The following is a 26,085-nucleotide window of genomic DNA, read 5'->3' as shown; positions in this document are numbered from 1 at the left end:
AGTGTTGTCAGCGGTTTTTGGCTTTTGTTGCCTGAAATCCCGGGGAGTGACTGGGGCAGAGAACAAAAACTGGGTTGGGTGGAGGAGGGGAGAGGAGAGGAGGGGGTACACCTTTCATGCATTTTCCTTTCAAGTGCTGAATCTGTATACAACACCATTAACTCAGACACATTATGGAGCCATGAAGAGCCCCAGAAGACAGAGGCCAGTGGCGGCTTGAAGATGTTCTTCAGGGTGAACTGCTAGGAAATGATCCAGCTGGCGGGACACGTGAATTGGATGCTTTCAGACACTACGGTGCATGGAGCAACAGAGCAAGAGGCCTGGAGCCGCATTCACTCTCGCACAATACCACAGACCTAATGGGGAAATAAAGAGGCAGGCAGAAAGGGGTGCTCATCTCCTGTCAGCTGTTGACCAGACTTTCAGGTCTTCTAAATGTCCTTTAGCGAGACAAAGAGCTTCCTGGTGCCGATTAAAGAGAGACCAAGGAGCATCCACTTCCCTAGCAACATCCCTGACAAAACAGGTGCCTACATAGGAATTGTCCAGAATAAGGCCACACCAACTGCACAGAAATTGTCCGCATTGTGCGTCTGCTACCTGCACTCTTGTGTGGATCTCAAACACAATGCTGGGAGCCACAATGCAGCCCCGTTTTAAATGCACAATGTGGGCCCATGGCTTTCCAAACGCAATTACCTTCCACTTCAGCGAGTCCTGAGACTTAAGTGCATACGAGGTTGCCTGAATTAGAGAGGTCTTGCTATGACATAAACACTGCTTTTCGAAGATTCGTCGCCTCCGTATTTCAGGGAGTCTGTGTCCTGTTTTCTCTGTGCGACGCTAGACTCATCTTGTGACACTCGCACTGTAGCGTCCAACTGAAGTCCAGCTCATGCGTTACGCTTATAATGAACGGTCAATTCTCTCCGTGTCTACAGTTGTTTGTTTTCAGCTTGCGTGCTACACGACAACTAGACACCAAACTCCACCAGCTTTCCATGAAATGATGGAAATGGAAACCAGAGGGCCAAGCAGCAAGAATCCCTGGGTTCCATCCGGGTCCTGCCTTGCAGATAAACACTGGCCAACAAACATACGCTGGCCAACTGAAAGGCACAGCATCTTTCTTAATTATATATTGACTGGATCAGTATAGACAGACAGATGGACAAAAGGATAGATAGTCTGATACAGGATAATGAGATAATGATATAGACCTGTCAATCTCAGAATGGCGCGGTGCTCGATGGTGTTGTTGCGACGGGTAGAAAGAAGCATCCCATGCTGACCCGGTCTGAATTCATGAGATGATAATACAGACTCTCAGTCACAAATGATATCTGTCTGCTTTATCTCCTCCTTGGTGTCACCCTGTGAAATCCCTGCGGCCCACACTCTCAGAAACTGACAGACCTGGGAGAGATATACATAAATAGATATATGGAACATGCCGTTCTACAGAGAAAGGATTCCAGAATATTTCATGTAGGTTTTCACAGTCAGAAATGCGAGGCTATTCTTTAAAAAGCAGTGTGAAGGAAAAAAAACGTTTTAAACAATCTTGAATTGCCTCTCTCTGAGTTACCGGAACGCTACTGTGCCGTTGATAGATGGAGCTTTTAACCTGTACTGCGATTTAATTACTTTGACATTTACCCTACACGAAATCAACTTCATAATGGCAGATTTATTATGGTGGCATTTTTTTTAATATGCGTTTTATATTTTGCATAGCACTAAGCTCGCCAGTTACGGATGTATCTCAATCTGACGTATCTCCGGGATTTTAAATTCTCTGAGTGCTGTGATTAAGAAAATTCACACACACACACACACACACACAAGCCACACTGCAGTTTATGTTGTTATAAAAGGGCAGGGTGACTAAAGATGAGGTGTGCCATTTGTGTGCAGGCTTCAAAAAAAGTCTTACATAAGTCTATGAAAAAAAAAAAACATTTTCTATTAAGTTAAGGGCTAGAAGAGTCTAAACTGACAAGGCAGTTGAAAATGTAATTCCTCTCTCTCTCCCCTTCCTCTATAGCTCAAGTTATTATCACAACTGCCAGCGAATTGGTGAGATCGGGAGATAGGAGTGGTAACGATCCATAGGGGACTCTTCAATCATGACAAACTGCTACCAGAATTGAAATTACATCTGCATTTGAATTAGCAACGTTATTCGCCAATTTAGCTCAGAGTGAACATTTTTCCATTGAAGATGGAATTAAATTAGAAAATGAGTGAGTCTTTAATTTCCAGATTATAAATCACAGAATATAATTCACCTCCTCGTACCTTAAGGCCAATTACATTATCCTAAGCGACATTTTATCTTCCGACGAGCAAGTGATATCATGATGGGGAACCATCACACAAATCACATTTGCTCTGGTAGCAAGAAATATATCTTTCCCCCGAATTAGACATAAAATATAAGTATCATTTCCTGCACTAAAGCTTATTTTACATGAAATTTGATAGTCTTTTTAACTCATAAACATATTACAGTATTACTTTGTTCGCCTGAAATAGTCACCTTTCAGTGAGAAGAATCCTATCTGTTAGAGGATCGCCGCTTGGATTAAAAGAGTTGCTTTTTATCAGTCTGCCTGTCAGGCAAGCATCCTGAGAATGCACAAGGATATTGTGTCGGCTGTTTACGACTATTGAACTCCATTCGTTTTACATCGCAGAGGGAGGAGGGCAGGGGGATTCGTGCGCCTCTCTGCCAGTATCTCCGACAAGTATCTGTATCTGCAATGAATGTTTTGGGCAAAGCGGTTCAAACAACTGTCTGACAATGCCGCCAGCCCACGCAACCTTGTGTGACTGTGGTCTGAATCAGCTGGCTACCATGGCAGTCGTATATTAGTAAAGGTGTCGGGGGGGAATAATAATAAATCTAAAATATATAATGTGTTTGTGTGTGTGTGTGTGTGTGTGTGTATATATATATATTAATACACCACATAAATTTTATTCGGCGGTATTATATTAAATTCCAAAAATTCCCCTGAAACTGTGAATACATGTCTATTTATAAATAAATCTGGTCAAGAAGTTACTTTGTTATTTGATTGTGAGCAAAACATGAGTGTAATAACAGGATAATAACAGTCCTATTTAAATGTAATTTGATACAAAACAGTTACCTGTGTTGTGCAGTGTTTCAGTCTATGCATATTTACATGAATTATGTGAATGTTAATTTTGAGAAAAATAACAAGATTAGGAAATCTGTCTAATTGGCAAGTTGGTCCTGATGAAATTGCTCGCCTGTCCCGCAATCAAACTAATTAGTTAAACAGGAAGCCTGAATTAGGACTGTTAGTGCAAAATGTCACGTATATTTGTACCATCACACAGAATATGTACCACAGAGCACACAAACTGCATATACTCTCGTTGTGCATCTCCTGTGCACTGCTCTGGGTGGAAGAAAGAGAGACGGAAAGAGATTGTTGCATGAGAGGATGCTTTAAAAGTAATAGGGCATACTGTATTTATTAATAATCCGTATCTCTGTGTGTCTGTAGCCCAATGTAATGCCCCCCTCTGATTCTAATTAACTCTGCACAGTTGCACATTAACACACGAGATTGTAAAATACGATAGAGCCTCGCGCAGCCTTATTGCCACGGCTAAACTTGCTCCCTGCCCTGCGCTCTGCCTGCCGCGCGGCGCTTATTAAATATGAATAAGCTCCTTTAAACACAAATAATGTGAGAGTTCTATTAGAAAGGGAGATTTCGAGGTGATAAATATTATTTGGAAACGCCGGTGATCTGAGGCGTATTGTGTAGTGATTGGGGACAATATTAAAACCCACAGAAGGCCATTATACCTAAATTCGTGTTCCAATTCATGCAATATTGCCACTGCTTAATGTGATTTCTATTTATTTTTCTCTATTGTTGGAGTTTTATTGAGGTTGTGCCTATTTTATCAAACTAATCTAGACTGGAAATAGAGGTCACTGGAGCCAAAGCCTCCCTCCATTGTGTTTCACTTGATATGAACTCATTTAAGACGCTGCCGTCGACATAAAACCTTTTCATTCTGATTCCAGCGCTTTGGAAATTATATTTATCATTATTTTAACGTATTCCCGACAAAGGCAGGTTGCATTTAATGCTCTACACAACTGTACTAATATAAAACCCTCTCCCTTTGTCTGTGCTGGGAGAGGGGCGCCCATAGCGGCGGTGATATACTGGTTTACATTTTCATCCAAACGATGCTTTGGTGGTTCTCACATAAAAAGCAATAAACCCTGACGGCACGTCGGAGGTTCAGCCGAGAAAGCTGCATAGATAAGATTTTAGATCTATACATTTCATATTCTTCCTAGGCCTTGGCGCTAGTAATGAGTGATTGATTTTATGAACCACGGCTAACGTCATCATCAATACAAGCATTTGAGGCACTCTGCACATTTTGATCCGAAGGGTTTGCTGACAGTATGTGTTTGACTAAGTGCAAATGTGAATATAGGTATATTGGGGATGTACACAATCCATGGGATGCGAATGACATGGGTTAGGCGTGTGTAGGTGTGTGTGTGTGTGTGTGTGTGTGTGTGTGTGTGTACTTTATATGTATGTGCATATCTCTCTATGAATAGATATAGACACCGATACAAAAACTGATATAGATGCTGCATAAGGCGTGAAACAAAATGCGAACTAATTGGCGTTTTCTGGTAACACGCACACAACCGATGCGGCCGATTCGAGGCCAGATCCGAGCAGAGTAATCAGGCCCGACAACCGCCTCACATTCTGGCTCGTTTGCAGTTAGACGCTCTCCCGGTTGCTGGAATTATCTCTTTATTTCATGCCGACCTGAGGAGTGCGACGGTGCTTTCAGGTAACTATGGGCCACAGGGCACGGGTCTGATGATCTACAGCTCCGGATAATATTAATATTAATATTTAAAAATGCAGGGGATCTGAGGCTAAACATCACCAAGCCGAGCTGGATTAAAAGCCCGCACGCCATTTTTACCCAGATCGTTTGCGGCGATGGCTGCGCTGAAGGTCAGGATGTATTTTGGGAAAGATTTGACGGCTGTTTTTCAAACGTGTTCAGACACATTTCTGTGTCTAACAGTGCATTCATTATGATTCCCTTCATGGAAAAGAGAACACTTATCTGCATCACAAAAATTAGGGACATTTCGTGAATAATTACGATGTTTCTATCGTTTATTTATAGACCTACACTTTCTGGCCTAGATTCATATTTCAATGTTATGTTTTTAAGCTTTGGATATTTCTAAATACAGTGAAACCCCCCCCGGTATTGTTCCTGAAACAAACCTACACTTAACTCAAATACTGGAATGCAGATGTTTGCTTTTCTTAACTCCCAAACACGCTGCCACTGTATCTGCTTTTGTCAGTTTAAAATTTGCCAGATGTGTTAACCATTAACTCCTAGTTTTCAAAGTTCTGCTTTTTCATGTTAAATTTGTTCTAGTATATGAATATACATGTAGATATGATCTAGAATGTAATATGTGAGGTAATGCTTACCCTGAGAGAGGAACTCTATAAAGGACATGCTAACGGATTCACTGAACGTCATCCTGTGTCCTTTTGTGTACCTGTACTACTCACAGGGGCTACAAGAGGGGGTTGTACGACAGGATCATAAGAGGTAGCCATCAGACAACAACACTCACTGTAGGGGAATATCCCAAACTTTTCCAACACTTTCTGGATTCTGGGGTGATTTGTTTATGGCAGATTGGAGATTAATCTTGATAAATAAGGAATAAGTAATCAATGTATTTAGTAGATGCTTCAATACAAAGTGTTGCACAAAGACAAATGCCATCGACTCCCTAAGGCAGAGCCACTTCCTGTACAAAAGGTTTTACATCTCCGCAAAACGGAGATTCGGTGCCTCTAATTTCTTCTGGGTGACACACCGATTCTGTACCAGGAGCCTCAATCATGAAGAAGCTGTCCGTCCTTAAGAGAGTGGATCATCTGGTGTGCCTCGGTCACCGACTCTCTCTCTCCCCCTCTGTCTCTGGCCCTCTCTCTCTCTCGACCGCGTCTTCACGGCTCGTCTGTCGGCGCCTGCGAAGCACTTTGTCATGAGTAAGCGGGAGTTGATTATGCCCTCGTTATTGGGGCTAAGGGGCTAAAAGGGTGTGATTCAGCCCGGGGGCCTCGGGGCTGGCCTCCTGCCCCTCATCACCGCGGCCACCGGCCCCCGTGCTGCGGGTCACCTGCGTCATTAATCACCGGGTTTGACCACGGGCCACTAAGACCAGGCGGACCGTTCTGTCGAAGCATAGAAAGACCAACTTCTCTTCCAACTGTGGAGCTCATTAAACCACTCAAAAGGATACATTCGGATTAAGGCCTCTCTTTTAAATGCAGAACGGATTAGACAACGTGTCCCTGTGGCTGGATTCACAGAGATACTTGACTCTTCGGCGCCCAATACAAAGACAGTCTCTGGGCGCCGTGATTACGTGGGGAAGATTGTTTGCCGTCCCCCGGAGAGAGGCCCCGTATCAGCGCTCCTTTTCTGCGGCGACAATACGCCCGCAGCCGCGAGATGCGTAATAATCTTGCGGTGAAATTACGGAGCCCTACACCGCTGTTCCCGAGATTGAACCTTTAAAGGAAAGCGAATATAAATAGTTGTTAAACTTAAACCTCAAGACTAAAGCAACAGAATGCCTCTCCGCAGGCAGCACAAAATAACCAATCTTTCATTACTGATGTGCCCGGTGTAGATTTCATAATAAATTGCTCGAAACGTGATTGAAATCTGACAAAATAACACCATGTTTTATAATAATGTCCCCAAGCAGAAATATGGTCCCTATAACTAAATAGTGCTTCATCACCCTTGCCATTCTCAACAGTTCCCATTAATAGCGAGATCATTGTGTTATGGCTCCTATTCCCCTGCTGACCACGTAAGTGACAGCACAGGCTTTGCCAATGACATTGAAAAATATTTGCGCTGACAAGGCCACAAATCACCATAAGACAAGTTTAAAACTCAATATTCACTGAATGTGCATCTAGTATATTCTTGTTAAAAGTGTAATACAGTACTTTCGGCCCGGCGCATTCCTTTATTATTATAGTATTGACAGGAACTGTAATAAAGTTGTGTTTCTTGACGCCAAAAGAGAATGGGATAGAGAGACAGAGAAAAAAAAAACAATAACCCCGTTGCTTGAGTGCTTTCTCTGTATGATAGCTTGGACACACCATTCGGCACTGATTAAGGAATATAGTATCCGCACAATACCAGTCAGGGCATCGTAAAGTACTTATTTATTCCGTAAAGATGTGGAAGATTGCTTACAAAACCTCAGAGAAGTACCGAAAAATAAAAATAAAACATGGCTGCACTTTTTCCCTCTACACAGAAGAGGACTGTCACTCGTTTCTCCGCGTAGTGAAAAGCCAAAGTCTAATTAGATCTGCCGTGATTATTCCTTTGAAGCACCCCTGTCTTGTTCAAGTGAAGTTGGTTACCTGCACAGCCGCAGATCATAAAAACATATAAAGCAATCAAATGTATTCTGCTGAAGTGAATAACAAATTTACTTTGAACATTGTAAGTAGCCGGACTTAATTACAGCACCTTTTTGATGTAATGCTTTAATTTGATACTGCCTGTGAGTGACTAATCTCTAGAGAGAGAGAGAGAGAGAGGGATAAAAAAAGAAAGACGGACTAAAAAAAAAAGGCAGCTCGTGGGGTAATTATCTTTATTGCAAATGGAACTTTCTACTGTTGTGCATCTCAAGCAGCTATGTTCTTGCCACGAGTAAAATATGTACATTATTTGAGGATTTTGAGTACTCGTGAAATAATAGAAGTAGCTCGTGTCCGCAGAATCCTTCACACTGCGGTCCTCTGGAGGGCTTGCAACTTTGAATCTGCTATGAGCTTTCTTTTCTGTTTTTAATCGTGGTGATGTGCAAGTATGTGTTTTCTAAATATATAAATATATATATATCAAAAGAGAGTAGAGAAGAAAAGTGTACCGCTGAATATTTTACCACTTAGCTCGGTATGAAAACCGTAAATTTCCGCCAATGTTTTTTTATTGTGTTTTTATATATATTTTGTGTTTTAAAACATATATAGTGTTAGGCCTCTGTGAAAACCAGTTTGTGTGTGTGTGTCTTCCTTCTCCGAATCTATCTGCAGATTTCATTTGTGTGCATTGGCTCCGGCCACTGTTAAATATAATTTCACGGTGGCTTCCCACAGGTTAAGGCGCTGCTTTGTAATTCCAGTTGTCATGAATATTGTCTGGGCCGCTCCTCGATTATTACTGTCTAATTTCAGCCTGTGTTTTAAGCCTTATCAGCTGCGTTTAGTTTAATATGTGCGTGATATGCTCCAATAAGTGTGCTTAAGGCATATTGTTAACATAAGGCCAAATCTGTAATATAGCATGGACAATTAAGTGCACAATTTTTGTATAAATGCAAAATCCCTCACTGTGAATTATTTAATTCAGGTTCTACAGTTCATTTAATAGAGCTCGTTCAACGGCAGTTTCAGTCACAGAAAACTAATTTCATTCTGCGCTTTGATTTAATTAGATTGTATGATATATGGTATTGCTAATTTGGTTGCTCTCCACGCGGTGTCTAGCTCTGTCCCCTCCATTGGCGGCAATCTGTCAGCGCCCCATTTTTAACGGTATTGAAAAATTCAAGCTTTATTATTGCCCGCTCACTCATTTTCTCCCATCAGGAGGAAAGTAATGAGCTTTTCTCCTTATGAGAACTAGCAGAGGAGGAAAGAAAGAAAGAAAGAGGAGGAGTGTATGAGAGAGAGAGAGAGAGAGAGAGAGAGAGAGAGAGAGAGAGAGAGGGAGAGGGAGAACGTTGTGCCCACAGTGCTCCAGGCATCAAGCAGTATTAACAGCCTGATTCATGAGTTAAGTTTCTAACTGCCTGTGGCTATTAGCTTTCAGTCCTTTGGCTGTCATTTAGTTAAAAAGACTCTTTGGTTAATGCACTCTTTTAATGAGACCGTGCTGTTCGACTAATATATTTTACTGTATGAAAGGTCACAACAGGAACCAAAACAGATTGGGGGGAACGCAGCGCGACGCCACGGCTGTCGGAGGCTCGGAGAGGCTCACGGGCAGCCCGGCCGCACGTCTGAGCCGTAATGGGCCCGGGAACTGATGGGCTCCCGTTCACCTCAACAGTTGAGGGCCATAAATCACGGGGGCTAAATAGAAAGCAGGTTTAATAAGAAGGGCAGACGAAAAGAGGGAGCACGTGTTTCATTACCCATATAATCACCGACACGATTGCCATACAAGCCAGGGAAACGTCGGCTGACCAGGGCTGGAGAACATGTTTATATATCTGGTGTGTGTGTGTTTCTGTATCCATCTATCAGTCGACCTGCCTGCTTACCTATGTCTAAACCTTGCCAGGGCTCAGGTTATTTGAGCTGCCAGTCCTGAATCGAGGTGTTTTATTGCACTTCCACTCCAGGCGTTGATTTCCAGGCGTCTACTTTCTTCTCGGCAACTCAGGGAACGGTCAAATGCTCTTTTCTTGATGATGCTCCCGGAGTCTGGGTCTCCCCGGCGCACACTGACCGGCCTTGTTGTTTTTTCTCATGCAAAGCAGGTCCTTTGCATCTCCCTATCCCGTGTCTGTGAATGTGTTGACTCATGTAAAAACCCAGGAATCATTAACAAACCCAAAGGCTATGGCGGCCATCGATTCTCAGACTCAAAAACGCGGACTGTTATTGAGGCAAGAGAGAGCGCCAACAGTAGTTTTTCCGATTGTATTATAATGCATATTATATTAGTGTTTTAGTGTCTCGTTCTGCTTGGATGTTAAATGCAATTAAGCTGTTACCCGGTAATGATTTTTTTATCCCAGCTAGATGCACAATGTTTCAACGGCAAAGTCTCCTCTCACATCTTTTGGCTCCCTTCTGTGCTTTAATCTGACTATTAAATATTCCTGAACTGTTGACCGTTGCCAGCGTTGACTCCTTCTCGTAAAAACTGAATGCAAAACCGAGTCACTCAAGTCAAGACACGCCATTAATCACAGAGGGCCGGGTTGTTGTTTGTGTTCAAAACGTGTGTGTGGGAGATGCAAACTCCCATTGAGTCTCTGAGTTGTCACGTTTATCTCTTTAAAAGTGAATCTCGTAAATTTAATCTCAACCATCCCAACGGCAGAAACACTTTTTTTATTCTGAAAATAAAAGTCATTGACTGCTGCCAAGAAAACAAGTGACGGCGCGCTGGTGTGATGATTATCATGCAAGTCCTTCAGATAGCGACTACCAGTGACTGCCCAGTAGCTCCAGAGTCATGTGACGGATTCCTTCCCACAGGAATTCACTTCTTATGTGCCAGTGCATATAAACACCAACACGGCAGACAACACTGCCAACAACCTCCTCCTCGCCGTTCACAGCTGCCTTCCTGAAGATTCCCCTGAATTCCTTCCCAGTAGAAACCTGGGACTCCTCTTCCTATTGGGGTTAATATAGTTTTGGTAATTTTCTTTGGTTTATTAGCTACAGTACACACTCACTGATTAAGTTTTGTTTTTTATTATATAAATAAAAACTGTATACATATATAGTCTTTGATACTTGTTTTATGATTAGGTTATTCGTGAAAGTCTCCACATCCTGGAAGTATGAAGTCCTACTCTGAGTTCCTGGTCCAGCCACACTGGGAGTGAACAGAGACCCATGGTGATCTCGGCCTAGTGGTTCACAGCAAATAACTGCAGAATTATCACTAACAACACATTTATTTGACAGACGCCGCTTCTGCAAGTTCCTTTACAAACACCCAAGGGTTACTTTGTGCAATTTGAATATAGCAGTGAGTGGAAATACACAAAATGTAGTACACAGCCATCCAATAAATGACATGACGTTACACAGAGCACCTCTTATTGTTATCAATCAGCCATCAACACAATCAATCTGATACACAACCGATCGGACAGCACCCTTCACAACAAGGTGCAACAGCACTTTCATGGATTAAAACCAAACAAGGAAAAACACAGTGCCAATGACCATCACAGTCCATGTAACCATCAAACACATAGCAGAGAAAAAATGTATTATGATGATGATGATTATTATTATTGTTGATTTTATTATTATTTACAGCAGCTGTGCCTATTTTTTTTCAGTGCTGGCAGTCTTGGCATCACAGTCAACACCGCAAATGGGCTGCGATGCTGACGTTTCCCAGCGTGCCCGGCGTCCCCGTCTCCAGCCGTGTGTGTGTGCGCGCCTCGCGTGCTGTCAAGGGGAGATCAGACAAGCTATGGGAGCAAAGGGGTGCCCACAGTAACCCCTGAACCAGATAATCTAACAGTAATCCATTCAAAACTAATCAAACATTTACATAACTGCAGCGACAATGTGGGGGGAAAAGAAACCCGGCCAATTCATCATCTTCACACCCTCATTACACTTCCCAGCATCTCAATCTGCCTATGCAAATGAGACAGGGGATCTGACACAGGGTCTGTGTACAGAAATTACAAACAAATATCCATCCATTACGCCGCCGAAATCTAACAGCTGAAGTACTAACAGTAGCTGAACTTGCAGCCCTCGGTATCAATTATTTATAAAGCTGGAACTGACAAGACTGTCAAGGTGAATTAGCAGCATATGTCAAGCTTTTGTTATAAATCCCAGCCTACTGTAACGCTCATTTTCCAAGAATGTATGTACAAGGTTGACGATATATCAACAGTTCTGGATTAATAATTCAAGAGCGTGATTCCATGAGGGAGTACCCCTGAGAAGTGGGTTTTGTACTACAGTTGGGAATGCAATCAGAAGGGGGGATAGAAATAAAATCATATCCCCACAAAGCAATGATCAAACTGGTCTAAATGTACTTCTCCAGCACCAAAACAACATCTTTATTGCTCAGTAATTGCAGATTACAGGCCTTGAGGCGAATAATAATTTATTTTTTCTCTTTAAAGTGGGTGGAAGATGTTGATCGCATAAGTATGATAATGGCAGGATAGTCTAACGAAGAAGAGGCTATCTCTTGAAATGCAGGGTCTGTCTTTCTCGTAGGGAAAAGAAATGGAGGTCAGTCATTCTACCTTTTGTTTTTTAACACCATTGTTTAATTGACAGTTGATTAGAGGACAGATGTTTGACCAGCATGTTGAGTTAAACAGGACCACAGCTAAAGATCTGTGCTCAGCTTAGTCGAAAAGGTCTAACAGTCCTCACTAAGAAACCAACAAAAGGTATTCGTTATTTCTACCACATAAAGTTTTTTTTTCCCCCTTCAAATAAAAAACGTCAGTAATTTCCTTAAGATGGATGACTCCTTACACATGTATCCAATAAATGAAAAATAGATGAGGCACAGTTCTCTCTTTTAATATTTAAGGCAATATTAAAGCTCCTTGCATTACATGGAAATGCTTTTATTTAAAAGGAATAAGACCACTGGGTATTGTTTACTGAACAGCTCATACATATTTGATGCTTTTTGCAGGTTCTTAAAGAAATTCAAAGGCTTTGAAATTGTTACTGTTTTGCAATAAGTATAAAACGACTTAAGGGGGAATGAAATGCCATTGCTTTCCAGTATATTTACACCCTCGCTGCTTGACAAGTTTCAGTACCAGGAAAAATCAGCAACAGATCCTGTAGGTTTTATTTTACTATCTGGTTGTAATGCACCAGGTAAAGAAAACGTTGCTGCATGTGACCAAAGTGTCCATGGCTCACTTTAAAGCATATGTTCCCGTGCAATAATAATAATGTTAGAAAATGAGTGTTTGTTATTAGTGTTTGTAGGCTGTAAATAAAAGCATTATGTATAAACACTATTGTGAATTTAAATCTGAAGCCAACAAGAAAACCTGAACACAAATTGATCATTCTTACACCAGGTAATGTCTTAGATTAGACTGAAAGCTTAGTCTTTTGCTAGACGGGGGCACTATGTTCTGGCACACACTGTCCAAAATAGTGAATAACAATAAAAGTTAAGCAAACATCACAAACACTAAAAGAAGACAGTTTGGATAGATTTTTTTTTTTTTAATTAATCAGCATCTCTTTGCAGAATAACAATCAGGTCAAACCGATGATCACTGCACCACGCTATAGCGCGTCTGATGACGTGTTTGCGACGCATGACGTTGAGGATCAATCCCGGGGGTCTCGGACGTCATGACGTCACCGCTGCGGGGACGCTGCACATGGCGCGTTGTTTACATCCCGCGGACGGGCTCACATGGCGGCGGGAGGAGACGCAGAGGTTGTGAAATCGCATTCCCGGCTAAAGTTACCGGCTGGGCAGGCGTCGCATCGTTTAAAGCACAGGCTGCCCATGCAAAGCTGCCTTCTGGTTTCCCGTGTGCCTGCGAGAGAGGTCAGTGCGATTGTGAGGGTGTTTGTGTCTGTCTGTCTCTGTCTCAGAGTTGTGTCCTTTCAGTCAAACTCAGTTGAAACTGTTTTCTTCGAGTACAGCCGGCCTCTGTGCTTCAGCTGCTTTCTCTCTCTCCTGTATATAATGGGCTCATGTATATACTGATATAGACTGCAGAGGAGAGAGTGTGGTGAATGTTGTTCAGTTATTTTACTTTGTAGCCTTTAATGCGTTAGTGTAACCGGGCGGGTGATACATAGTTATGACGCAAGTGTGTGATGATGTCATTGTCATGCCTGGCCCGCGAGCTTGTGACCTCTAGTAAAACCCTATAATAAAAATAGACTCCAGAATAAGCCTGTGAGCAATGATGTGTGTGCACCTCCTCTGAGTGCATCTGTACCAGACTATGTGTCAAGACATCCGGATCTCTCTCCCTCCTGTTTAACTTCTCAGACTGTTTGTGTGGAATGCTTTCCAGGAAATAAGTCATTTTGAGTCATTAAAGGAGGCGTGTGTTGAATTTGACCTTTTGGGAGTGTAATCTAAGTGCAGATTGACAATTCATGGGGCCACACTTAGTTTCTTGCTCTCTGAAAATAGACAGCCTTTACAAAATTGCCCTCCTCCTAATACCCCACTCCACCATGGTGGGTTCACAATGCTGTAGTGATTGTTTTTCACCCCATTCAGTCCCTTTCACCAATATGGAAAGCCAGTTGTTCAGTCAGTCTTTGTTCTGATGATACCTATTAGCTCACCTGACCTTTTACACACACTTTCACTCTATTTTGACATGTACCCTGTTTACTTTAATCTAAATTTCTCTCTGTTTGTTTAGACGCAAGTTTATACTAAATCAAAACATTAACCTACCAATGAATATCAAATTACAAATGTTCTTGTACTACTCGTTTATATTTTATCTTTTTTATTTTACTTCTAGTAGTACAAAAGTGGCCTCGGATGACACAATTAACAGCTATTGGGTACGAGTCATTTCCAAGGGCAAACGTTGGATTTGGTTTCGACCTTAAATCTCCCAATCTCTCCACAGGAATGTTTTAAAACTAGTGTCTGAAACTGCCTTATTGCTGGTTGTGTCCCTGCGCAGATCTAGCGTCTGCCATGCTGCAGCTGGCGAGCCGCCTGCTCCAGTTTGAGTTTGCGTCCGGGCCGGCTGACTTCCCCCGACCGCAGGAGAGCATGCAGCCGACACAGGGCTTCGAGGACTGCTTATTAAAACTGAGGTAACCTCGCTTGGCCACGCGTGTTGTCTTGTGTGACATTTTTAACAGTTGTGTTGGCAAAATAAGAAACATAAGACAGTGTCCAATCGAGAGGAGCCCATTCGCCCCATCGTGCTCGTTTGGTGTCCATTAATAACTAAGTGATCAAGGATCCTATCCAGTCTGTTTGTGAATGTTCCCAAATTGTCTCTTCAGCCACATCGCTGGGGAGTTTGTTCAGATTGTGACGCCTCTCTGTGTGAAGAAGTGTCTCCTGTTTTCTGTCTTCAATGCCTTGATCTTAGCCCGATTTAGATTGCTGACTACGGCCAGGCCAGAGGACAAGACTATTCTGACCTTTTTGTTGTTGATTGTTTTCGTTCTTTTTTCTAACGGAAGTGAAGCTGTTCTTTTGTTTCCGTTTTAAATTTGAAGGAGAAGTGGAGGTCTGCGAAAGGAAGCCATATTCTGTAACCTGCGAGTCCCCAACCAGTTTCAAACGGCCAAGGAAGAAATCGACCTGGTCATCCTCTCGGGTGCGTTATCTTTACACTGCGTCTTTATTATTTAACCCTTTGTGCAACCAGCAACCAAATCCGATAGAAACCATTTGGCTGAATGAATACATAAACATGAGTTTTACTTAGGGTTTTTCTGTAAGTTTATATAATATACTTGTTAGTTTTTTTTTATTGAATTATGTATTTTAAACCTCCCTCAGGGCACGGCGTGTTCTGCATCGATGTGAAAACCTGGAGGGGATCTGTGTCGGCGCAGGTGGACAGCTGGCAGTTACAGTACAGAGAACAGAAAAAACATTTCACCAACACCTCCATCAACCAGGTGCCTGACCCCATCCGGGCCATCAAGGTAACGTTCGGCAAATCAGACCGGCCGGTGGGACGTGGGGTACCGACAGGAACCCAGCCTGTGACGGTGTTCTTTTGTTTTCATTGGACGTGTCCTGCATGAGACACTTGCCCCTAAAATAAATGTTGAGACGTACAGGACCAATCTCTTTTATCGATTTGTTTCGGGACGATAACTCTGATATTTGAATCGGCCGCACGTCCCCCCACCTGTGCTCCAGTTATTCCCGCTTTGGCTGATTTTAAAGATGGCGGCTTTAGAAGTCTTGGAGACGAAGGGTTTGTCCTGGTCAACCCGTCTTGAACGCATGCCATGGCAAAAGCACAGTTCAGCCGCCGCCTGCACCCCGACCCCTCCTGCGATGTACTGTGCTGCGCCTCCCCCTCCCCCCCCGGGCCATTCAGTGTACACAGCCTCTTTGGAAACAAGCATGTCTCCTCCAAAAACCTTTCCAGAATAAATGTCTTCAACTCGCTAACCATAATCATGCACACAAAGTTGAGTACCCCTTTACACTGTAGTGGTGGTTAACAGAAATATTCAAAGTAAGTGCTCCATAAAAGTAAGAGATTCAGTCTCCCATTTGGAAAAATTAAATCAAGTCCCGTTTTTTTCCTTTCCTCTGGGCTCTACTGTACCGGGCCCTAATGGATGCGAAATAGATTAATTTGTGCACCGATATTGGGGACTTTACTCGGCAAGCACAACGAAGGCAGTCGTTTCAGAGTCCTCCTATATTTTTGATTGATCTAAATTATGCTACGAGTGCTATTTTTCTGAGTCAGAGGAACATGATCTATACAGAGATAGCAAATACTTATACTTTATTAAACTCTCGAAGCCGGGCCTCTTCATTTCAATGGCCGTAATTATGTTCACTGGAGGAAAAACAAGTGCCCAAACACAGCTGCCGGGGCTGCGGACCGCGGGGCTGCAGGGGATTAATTGTTTCCGAACAGAAGCTCAATTCTGGCGGAGGTTGAGCGGGCGGTGGCCGCAGGGAACATCTCAGTCCCGGGTCTGACATAAGTAATGGACTCGGCTCTCCGGAGTCTGTCTGGCCGTTCGGTCGTCACCCAGGGGGGGAGGCCGGGGCTGTAATTAGTCCAGGTTTACGTCTTCCTCCTCCGCGGCCACGATTCGAGTCCCATGGTGGCCTTAACAAGAGGCTGATTAAGCGCTGCCCGAGTCCTGCCTGTTAATGATACAAATATTAATAATAATAACCCTAATGAAGATGGTAACTGCAGGAGCTTTTCGTTCAGAGATGCGGCTTCACTGAAGAGGAAGGTGGGTGTGTTTCTGGGAAATAATGCACACTAGAAGTGTCTATTTTTTATATTTTGTCTTATTATTTTATGTATTTATTTTTCTATAAGGCACCTGGGTTGTTGTACAAGGCTGTTAAGGATTTAATCTGCAGTGAAAGGGGCCAATATCGTGACTTTGAGCTCCTGAACTGTCATTGGGCTGTTTTTACATTTTTAAATATATATGTTTAGTGCTACTATATATGTTAGTTATTCTATATATGTGTACTGCTTTTTAATGTCGTTTTTCCCCTACTGTGCTTCTATGGGTCCACATTGCACTTTAAGGTCATATACACTTGCTTTATCAGGGCTTCTCTTGTAACAATATGACTGCACTTGTGTAATGTGTTAAATATAGTGCCTTGAGTTGTATTGTGTAGGTGTAGTGTTGGTGCCCCTCTCTGTGGCCCCGAGTCGTCTGTGACGGTGAGGGGCCCCGTTCTCAGTGCCACTCTCCTCACCCCAGAGCAAGACGGCCAACCTGTGGAGCCACGTCGTGCGCAGCGGGGTGTCGATTCGCCAGGCCCTCTTCCTGCCCAGGCTGCTCTTCCTGTCCCCGGACTGCCTCCTGGACGAGGAGCTGACGAAGAGGGAGGAGGTGGTGGCCCACGGAGACCTGGATGCCTTCGCTCGCTCTTTCAAAGAGGGCTACCTGGCCTGGATCTCGGACGCCGTGTCGCCGTCCTGGCTCTCTGGTGAGGGTCACCACAGAGTGGGGGCATGTCCTTTGTTTGTAGGAGCATGTATTATGATTAAAGTTGACGACACAATTTAGGCAAGTGTCGCCACAGAGAGTCCCTTCGTTGTGTGGACGTCCCCGCTGGGTAAGACTTTTATTTCCTTATTAACAGTTCAATGTGCTCTGTTGAAGGCCACCTCTCGTACCGGCAGCTGGCGGGGGTGCAGGAGGCGCTGCAGAGGACGGGCACCTGGGACACGGTCAGCCTGCTCGGCGGGGGGCAGTTGAGGGGGGACTACCGTGGCTGCCAGCACCTGGCACTGAGCCGAGAGGAGACGGACGAGCTGCTCTTCTCCTGCCTGCCGTCGCTGCCCTCCAGGTCGCTCTGGGCGCTGCTGGGGTACTCTCCTCAGGTGAGGCCCTCACCGACACCCCCTTGTCCCCTGGCCACGCCCACCGGCTCTGGGCCAGGGGTCGGGGTTTTGTGTTGTTTCCACCCGTTCCCTGTGTTTGAAACCAGTTCTGCCAGGTTGTCAGCATGCCAGGGGGCTTTTGTCCTGGTGCTGAGTGTTAGAGTTGTGGAAAAACTATAATTGCACGGGTAATCAAATATTATATGTGCAATTAAACTCATCCAGAGCGTTACAATGATTTTATAAGCACCATCGAAGAAAGAAGTAGATCGTGATATTTATTTTATTGAAATCAAATCCCTCCAAAAACTGACTCGTGGAGAATTCTGACATGTTCAAATCTCGAGACATCCTCAAGACACTTCCAATTCAGTTTTCATTTCAAAGAATTAAAGAAAAGAATATGTATTTTTTTAATAATGCAGTGAAACGAGTAATAAGGATGGATAAACAGAACGGTGGAGTGTGTTTTCAAAGCACAGAGAAGCCGGCAAACAAACAAGTCTAGAAACATAATTAAAATGTAAATTTGTTGTTGGTGGAGGTGTGGGCTCTGAAGCGATCGCTGGCATGCTAATGCGCTCGAAGGTTCACTCCACTGTGCCAGGCAGACTGTGATGTAACTCGGGCAATCAGGGCGGCATGGCAAACGAACTTGCCTACCAATCTCGGCGTCCGCAGGGTCCTCCAGACGGAAACACGGACAGAAATACAGCCGTGCCCAAGAACTGCTGCTCGTGTGTTAGGAGAACAGGGTTTGAGTCTATGTTTTATGTTATATGTTTTTAAATCTTATGCGTGTTTGTGTTTTATGGCCGCCCATGAAAATGAGGGATGTCCAGAAGTCCCCCCCGTTCCAGAGGCTGCTGGCACATTCAATCTGAGCCGCGGCCAACAGGACAGGCTTCATTGCAGCCGTAATAAATTACCTACAAGTGCTGCAGAACAATAACAAAAAAGTGTGAGCCATCCATTCCAGCACCATTTACAAGAAATCAATATCAATACTTAATGCAATGCTGGTGAAAAATGAGCAGAGATACAGAGAGAATAATAAAGCACAAATGAAAGACCTTGGTGTGCTCCACTTCGGGGCAAAACAAAAAAATAAAGATTGCCCCCCCGCTGCTCTGTATCATTTTTATTTGAGCGCTGGCGTGTAAAGATATTTTTCACAGGGGTCCATTTTGTCCTCTTGTCCTGAATTCCCGCGGCCAGCCAGGCCAGCACTCTGACATCATTCGGGATATCCATCTCCCCCCATCGGACCGCGGCCCACGTTCTGAGGCCCCGGATCTCCCCGCTGTCCGTGATGCGCCAAATTGTTTTCACCTCAGCCTCCCGAGTAAATAAGTCTGCGATGCTTTCCACCACGCAACGGCATTAATCTCTTTTCCACAGATAAAATGAGTGCCCGATATCCTCCAGGGAGCAATTTGACCTGAAAGCAAAGCGACTGATAAGGCTGCTGATATTCGGCGATGCTGGCTGCCGCACACAACTCGGCCACCGACCATCCCTGATCTCTGGTCCATGACTTGTGATTCTGCGATTCATACCCGCTGCGATCATGTGTGATTGTAAGAATACGCGAGAACTGGTCTCTTACTGGGGTTGTGCTGAGATTCAGTAGAACATAGGAAAGTGTCCAATCGAGAGGAAGCCATTCGCCCCATCGTGCTCGTTTGGTATCCATTAAAAGTTATCCAAGGATCCTATCCAGTCTGTTTTTGAATGTCCCCAAATTGTCGCTTCCACCACATCACTGGGGAGTTTGTAGGCCTATGTGTTGTACCTCTGTGGTCTCAGACCCTCCTGTCCAGGGGGCTGCAGTTTGCTGATCACTCTGAGCTCCAGGGCCATTTTTTCGTTCGAGATTCGCTGAAAACAGGAAGTCATGGCTCTATTAATTAACATTTCAAACCAGGTGGCCAACTGCAGGTTTAACCCAGATTCCAGGTGTCTGGAGATTGGGGTATGATTTTTGTGTCAGACATTTGTGCCACGTTACAGACCCAGTGGGACATTGTGCGGGATGCTGAGATGTTTTGTAACTTGTAATTTGTAAATCTGTAATTTACCCGATGCATTACATGACTAATTGCAAAGACTCTGAGTAAAGTTTTTCTGCTGAGGTCAATGATTTAAAGTCCACTGTGGGTTTCTTTCCAGAACATGCTTTTCTGAGAGAAGTTCGGACTCTGGGTCCAGTCTTCCTTCGGGCAGCCAGTAGATGGCACTGCAATCAAGTTTTAACAGCCTCTTATCTTTGCCATCTGGGGGTGATCTTACTGCTAAATAGAAATGTCGTTTTTTGTGTTGTTTTTTTTAAGATTATAGACCTTTCATCATAGCCAGCTGCAGACAACTCAGGTGAACAATAAGAACGGGAGGATCAATTATACTTGCAAGGGTCCGTCTGTGAAAACAGCGGTCCTCCTGGCTGCCTCGAATCCGAATTCTCCAACAGGCCTTGTTATTAAAGGACTTGTGCGTGTCTGAAAAATGCCAATTATTTTTGTAGAAGAAGAAGAAAAAAGAGGTGAAGGAATGAGTTTTCTTCAAGGTACAAAACACCACAAACCCACAGAAGAATTACTTATTTTTGTCTTTTTTTCAAACCGAGATAATCACAAAAGCAGAAGCGCCAATTAGTCTTCAGAGAACAGACTGCGTTTTTATTGTCTGCTAATAGATCAAGTTCGGGGAGGATACTTTGTGTCTCTCCCGAAAGTGAGGTCTGCAGAGAATTGGCAAGCGCTGGTTCGCTCCGACGGTAAGCGCAGAACAAAGCGGCCAGATTCTCTTTCTGACTTGCATAGTTGTATCGTAATTTTAATATAAGCTGCAGCAATCGCTGTGATAGGAATTTGGCAGCTTTTCAAACGCGAGTCTTTGAACCCGCTGGCCCAATTGTATTATATTTTACACCTGGGTATACTGGAGCACCAATATTACCAACGTGGCGTTGTTGACTCTGCTGGTATCATGTATCACGTAGGCTGCTGTGAGGAGAGGTGATTTTATTTGGGAATGGAGCTAAATGCCCTTCCCTGTCAGAGGATCTCCCGGAAACGCAGGGCAGGTTTCTCTGGTCAAACGAGCGCCGGCAATTTTAATGGTCTTCTCTCGCTGAGCGGCACTGAACAGGTTTTCAGTGCATAATTGTGCACAAGTTGTTTACTCATAAAGTATCCCTTTCTCTTTTTTCATTTGGTTTCTCTCTGTATCAGATGGCACAATAAAGTAGTGTGTGGATGTATATATATCTCTATAGAGAGAGAGAGAGAGAGAGAGAGAGAGAGAGAGAGGGAGGCTTGTGTTCAGACATGATTGCAGGTGTGTTAAAACTGAGCCTCTCCCCAGAGTGTGTGGCATCCCACCGCCCCACAAACACAACTATACAAACCTGTCATGAACAGATTCAAGCACAGAAAGATGCACCCGTGCTTTTTTTGGTCCGAGCCCCGTTGTGGAGAATAGATTTCCTAAACATTGTTTATTAAAAGTATAATGGTGGAGTATTTCACTGGGGATTGTGTGGCGTATTTCAGCTTGTTGTGGCGGACAGAAACTGTTGCCCTGTCATACATCACAGTTAAACCTGATCTACTATAAATTACTTGGTATGTGAACAGCCATGTTTGATTTAAATTAAAACTCCAGGATGTTTCCAGAGGTTTCCAGTGCCTGGGTAGGAGCTGCTCACTGATGTTGACAGACCTGTGTGTTTTGAACAGACTATTCAGATCAATACTCCCTTATTTATGGTCCATCTCGGGTATTTTTTTAACTACCGTTGCAGTTATAAGAGGTGGGGGGTCACTTTAGGACCGAGCCTGAAAAATACACGGCAGAAATGAGCGAATTCAGCTGTCGTTGTGTAAATAGTGTATCAGTGATTCATAGTGTTTACATAGTCAAAATTAATATATTTTCATACAGATTAGCTGAGCAATTTGAGGATGCAGAAGCAGGTGTGTATGTGATAATTGTTTTTCTTTTTTAATGCTCCACTGTGTGTGTGTGTGTGTGTGTGTGTGTTCAGACATTTGTAAACCCAGTTTTGTGTTTTTCCTCTCTTGGACACATTTGTTTGTGCATTTGGTACTTTTTTTTTCAAGTGTGTGTGTATTTAATTGATCAAAAGCAGGTATATGTGTGATCCAGAGATGTTTAATGTAGCTGAGTGATTTTATCAGTTCTTGTATGAAAAGTTGTCTTGGGATCACATTTATTCACTGTGATACATTTCAGACTTATTCAAAGGCATGGTGATCGACAAATCATGCAATTAGTCTTCATATTCTGCTTAGAATAATATAATGCAAGCCGGCAGAACCCAGGATGGACTGTCTAACCCAGAAATCCTGCAAATTAAAATCTTGTCGGGCTTTTAGGATTGTCTTTCCTGCCGAGTCATGTGACTTGGCAGGCGCATGTCGCCACACAAATTGCTCTCCCCTTTACTTGCGTTGTGCCCCCCCCCCCTTCCCTCCCCAGTGATTATTTTTTAGATCACTTCCATTAACATCGGCATGCGGAGCGATAATTACTCACTCAGTGTTCTGCGCTGCCGAACGTTCATTTAGGTAAGCAATGCTGGCCGTTTGCAAGATGCCTGTTAACTGAATGCAGTTAATTATATAAGAAGATAATTGCATGTAAATGTTGCATCTAAAAGCAGCTATCTAGCCTCTCGCTGCTTTAATAGGCGCGCAGTTGGAATTTCTGTTTTGTTTGTTTTAGAGTGAGGCAATTAATTGATTTAGTTGATGAAGTGAATATGCTGGATACTCTTTCCAGGCAATGTGGCAGCAGCCCAAATTAGATAGCGCTCAGACGCCACGTTCACTTCTCTCTCACCTTGAAAAGGCGCTATATAGAATTAAAAATAAAGCATTGCTGATTGGGTTGTATTGTCACCTTGCCCGTCACTGTTGTTGTTGTTGTCCTTTCAAATTGATTGGCTAGACGTAATAACCTGCCACTAAGTAAACAAAATTACAGGGACCACTTGCTTGATTTCCTTTGTTAATATAATGAACGTTTCAATCATTGCATTACAGCCAGATTGCCATGAACCCCCGGCTCTTCGGCTTGGCTTCGGAAACGCCTGTGAAAAATCATCGTTAATGCCTGGGAGTGAAATTTCAGCAAAGCAAACGCAACGGCAACGACAGATCCCCCAGCATCTTCTGTCACCAGGGGTTTCCACAGGCAAGATCGCTCGGCTGTAGGCGGACGCAAGCAGCCAGACGCTTTAGGGAATTTTTGGTACATTAAATATTTTATTTCAATTTGAGATTATATTAAGCCTTTGGTGTCAGGAGTTCGGTACTGGCAAAGCTCCCCAGGCCTGCAGTGACACGAGGAGCCGGGAGGGCACAGCGAAGAAGAGGAAATGTGTGTTTCCTTTGTGCGTCTTCATAAGGGGCTCACAATCCAACAAATTAAATAAATACATTGGAAAATAACGACGTGGGATTTGATAAGAGGGTGTAATTCTGCCGTTGAATCCTATACAGCGGGGTTACATGACTTTTATGCCCATCCTGTAACAATTAAGCGCCCTGCAATCCATTTATCAATATTTCATTGTCTGTGGCAAATGATGCAGCTTTAAAACCCGGTTTAATTCAACCGCTGTCAAATTAAAGGATATTTAGTGCATTTTAAGAAAGTGAAGTCAAGGGTAAAGGCAGGCAGAGGTCAGCACCACGCAGGGCTCCCGCGGGACGGCCTGGCCGGCACTGAAGAGGCGCGGGATCCATTACGGCTGTAATGGAGGGGATCCTCGGGGTAGCATAAGGCGGGCCCTCGGGGGACGGGCCGGCCGCAGGGGTCCACGGAGGAACACACTGCAGCGGAATCCATTCGCACCCCCGGGCAGGACCCCCGGCACACGGCCCTCCAGATGCCTTTCATTTGATACCAGTCAAACATGTCATCTTCAATCCTCCCGGGCGGGCCTTGCGGGACCCGCTGTGTTAAAACATGATATGTTATTTACAAAAAAATATTTGTAAATGGAAGCGGCGCGGCTCAGCCATTATGCGGCCCCTCGACATCTTTCACAGGGAAACATGACGCTGACCGGGTAGAGGGCTGGAGACGTGGGGCCCCGACCGGCTGCCCCCACCATCACACACACACGCACACACACACAAACACGCACAAACACACACACACACACAAACACACGCACACAAACACACAAACAAACACACACACACACATAAACACACACACACACACAAACACGCACAAACACACACACACACAAACACACACACACACAAACACGCACACACACAAACACACACACGCACACAAACACACAAACAAACACACACACACGCACAAACATAAACACACGCACACACACAAACACACGCACACAAACACACAAACAAACACACACACAAACATAAACACACACACACACACAAACAAACACAAACATAAACACACACACACACACACAAACACGCACACACACAAACACGCACGCACACAAACACACACGCACACAAACACACAAACAAACACACACACACAAACACACACACGCACAAACATAAACACACGCACACACACAAACACACACGCACACAAACATAAACACACACACACACACACGCACACAAACACACACACGCACACAAACACACAAACAAACACACACACACGCACAAACATAAACACACGCACACACACAAACACACACAAACACACACAAACACACACACACACACATAAGTATTTATTTTTGCTGACACTATATATGGTATATAAGCCTGCATGATTATGTGGGGGGGCAATAAAAAGATAAAGAAATCGGTGAAAGAGCAGCAGCAATAGAAGGATAAATGTCCAGATGTACATTTCCAAGAACAGTGAAAGTAAATGCTAGAGACGTAGTGCTTTTAGAATAAGCGCATTTAGATAATAAATTGATGTTTCGATTTGCTAGTCTTTATCCTGAGCCATTCAGGACACGTATCGGCCGCAAGAAACCAAATATTGCACAAGAAAACCGGACAGAAAACCCTGCATTGATTTTTTTACAGTCTGTGAAAACGAAGGCATTATGCATTATGCATATATACCGAATGTAAGATAAAACATCTAATGAAAAACATGGCCAAAGCGAAAAAGGTTTATATTAATATTTCAGAAGCCAGTTCTTCAGCTGTTAGTCTGGACTTTCTTGTTTCCCTTTGTTTTTATTAGATTATTTTATTTTCAGGATAAATAAACACTGGCATTTGAGCTCATGGCTTGCGAAATGTGTAACTCAAACCGTCCAGCATCAACAGTATCTGTAGGGGCTACTGTAGCAGGAAGAGTTGACTGGACTGCATTCCAGCAAAGCACGACAAAACAGAAATCACTTTGCTTTGAGTAAATCCAGTTTGTATGATGTGTGTGTTTCTCACCACTTCTTGGAAAAAACGTATTATCGGTCAGCGAGAGTCACACACTTCCAATAGCTGCCCGTCCGGTTTTCGACTTCAGAAAGGAGGAGGCGGAATCACTGTCGGATCCCTTGCGTCTCTTTAGTTTCTAGTTTATTTAGTCAAAGGAAAGTAAGCCATCGATACCGATCTGGTTGTTGAGTTGGAAAAACATCTGACGCGGCAGGAACGTGGAGTCTTTCAAAGCAGTGTAGGGGCCGGATGATCAGTTGTGTGTTTGTAAGGAGTAACTGACACGTTGGTGCCACAGTAATTTGTTGCCGAATCCTTTGATTTCCTCAGAAAAGCCTTTTGCATTTTGACAGATGCTTATTTAGTGTGGTTACTTAGAGCGCCGGCTGCATTTAGACCCCTCTGTTCGGTGTCTCGAACCCGAAGAGCGGCTACAGTCATATCACAGCAGTGTGTGCGTTGTCCTCTGTGAGTAGTGTTCTTTGATCACAAGGCCTCGGGTTGAATAGGTGAACTTGTGTGCGACTTTCTTAACCGACCGCACCTGCCAAAGCCAGAGACGTCACCGATCTGTCTGCACTGGATTAAGGCAAATGAATAAATGTGTTGCAGAAAATATTTTAAGCAATAGGCCACTTAATTATGCAGTATGTTTACCGTGTTCCTTTGCAAATACATGGGTCTGAGGCTGTAAGTAGCAGCTGCTCGGGGAGGCTTGGA

At 43.8% G+C, this 26,085-nt stretch overlaps 1 protein-coding gene across 1 annotated transcript in view; it reads left to right on the top strand.

Annotated features, from left to right (window-relative positions):
- The first annotated feature begins 13,214 nt into the window (after positions 1 to 13,214).
- The window catches only part of LOC136716075 (uncharacterized), a 36,150-nt gene continuing 23,279 nt past the window's right edge, over positions 13,215 to 26,085 (top strand). The window contains exons 1-6 of the mRNA XM_066693561.1: positions 13,215 to 13,431; positions 14,543 to 14,678; positions 15,093 to 15,193; positions 15,379 to 15,527; positions 17,307 to 17,535; positions 17,712 to 17,932. Of these exons, the coding sequence (XP_066549658.1) occupies positions 13,230 to 13,431; positions 14,543 to 14,678; positions 15,093 to 15,193; positions 15,379 to 15,527; positions 17,307 to 17,535; positions 17,712 to 17,932 (1,038 nt within the window). The 5' untranslated portion in view covers positions 13,215 to 13,229. The remainder of the gene's footprint in view (positions 13,432 to 14,542; positions 14,679 to 15,092; positions 15,194 to 15,378; positions 15,528 to 17,306; positions 17,536 to 17,711; positions 17,933 to 26,085) is intronic.

The sequence above is a fragment of the Amia ocellicauda genome, chromosome 20, assembly GCF_036373705.1.
Source record: "Amia ocellicauda isolate fAmiCal2 chromosome 20, fAmiCal2.hap1, whole genome shotgun sequence".
In the NCBI taxonomy this organism is placed as follows: domain Eukaryota; kingdom Metazoa; phylum Chordata; class Actinopteri; order Amiiformes; family Amiidae; genus Amia; species Amia ocellicauda.
The sequence above is the reverse complement of the archived record's forward strand: the minus strand, read 5'-3'. Positions and strand labels throughout refer to the sequence as shown.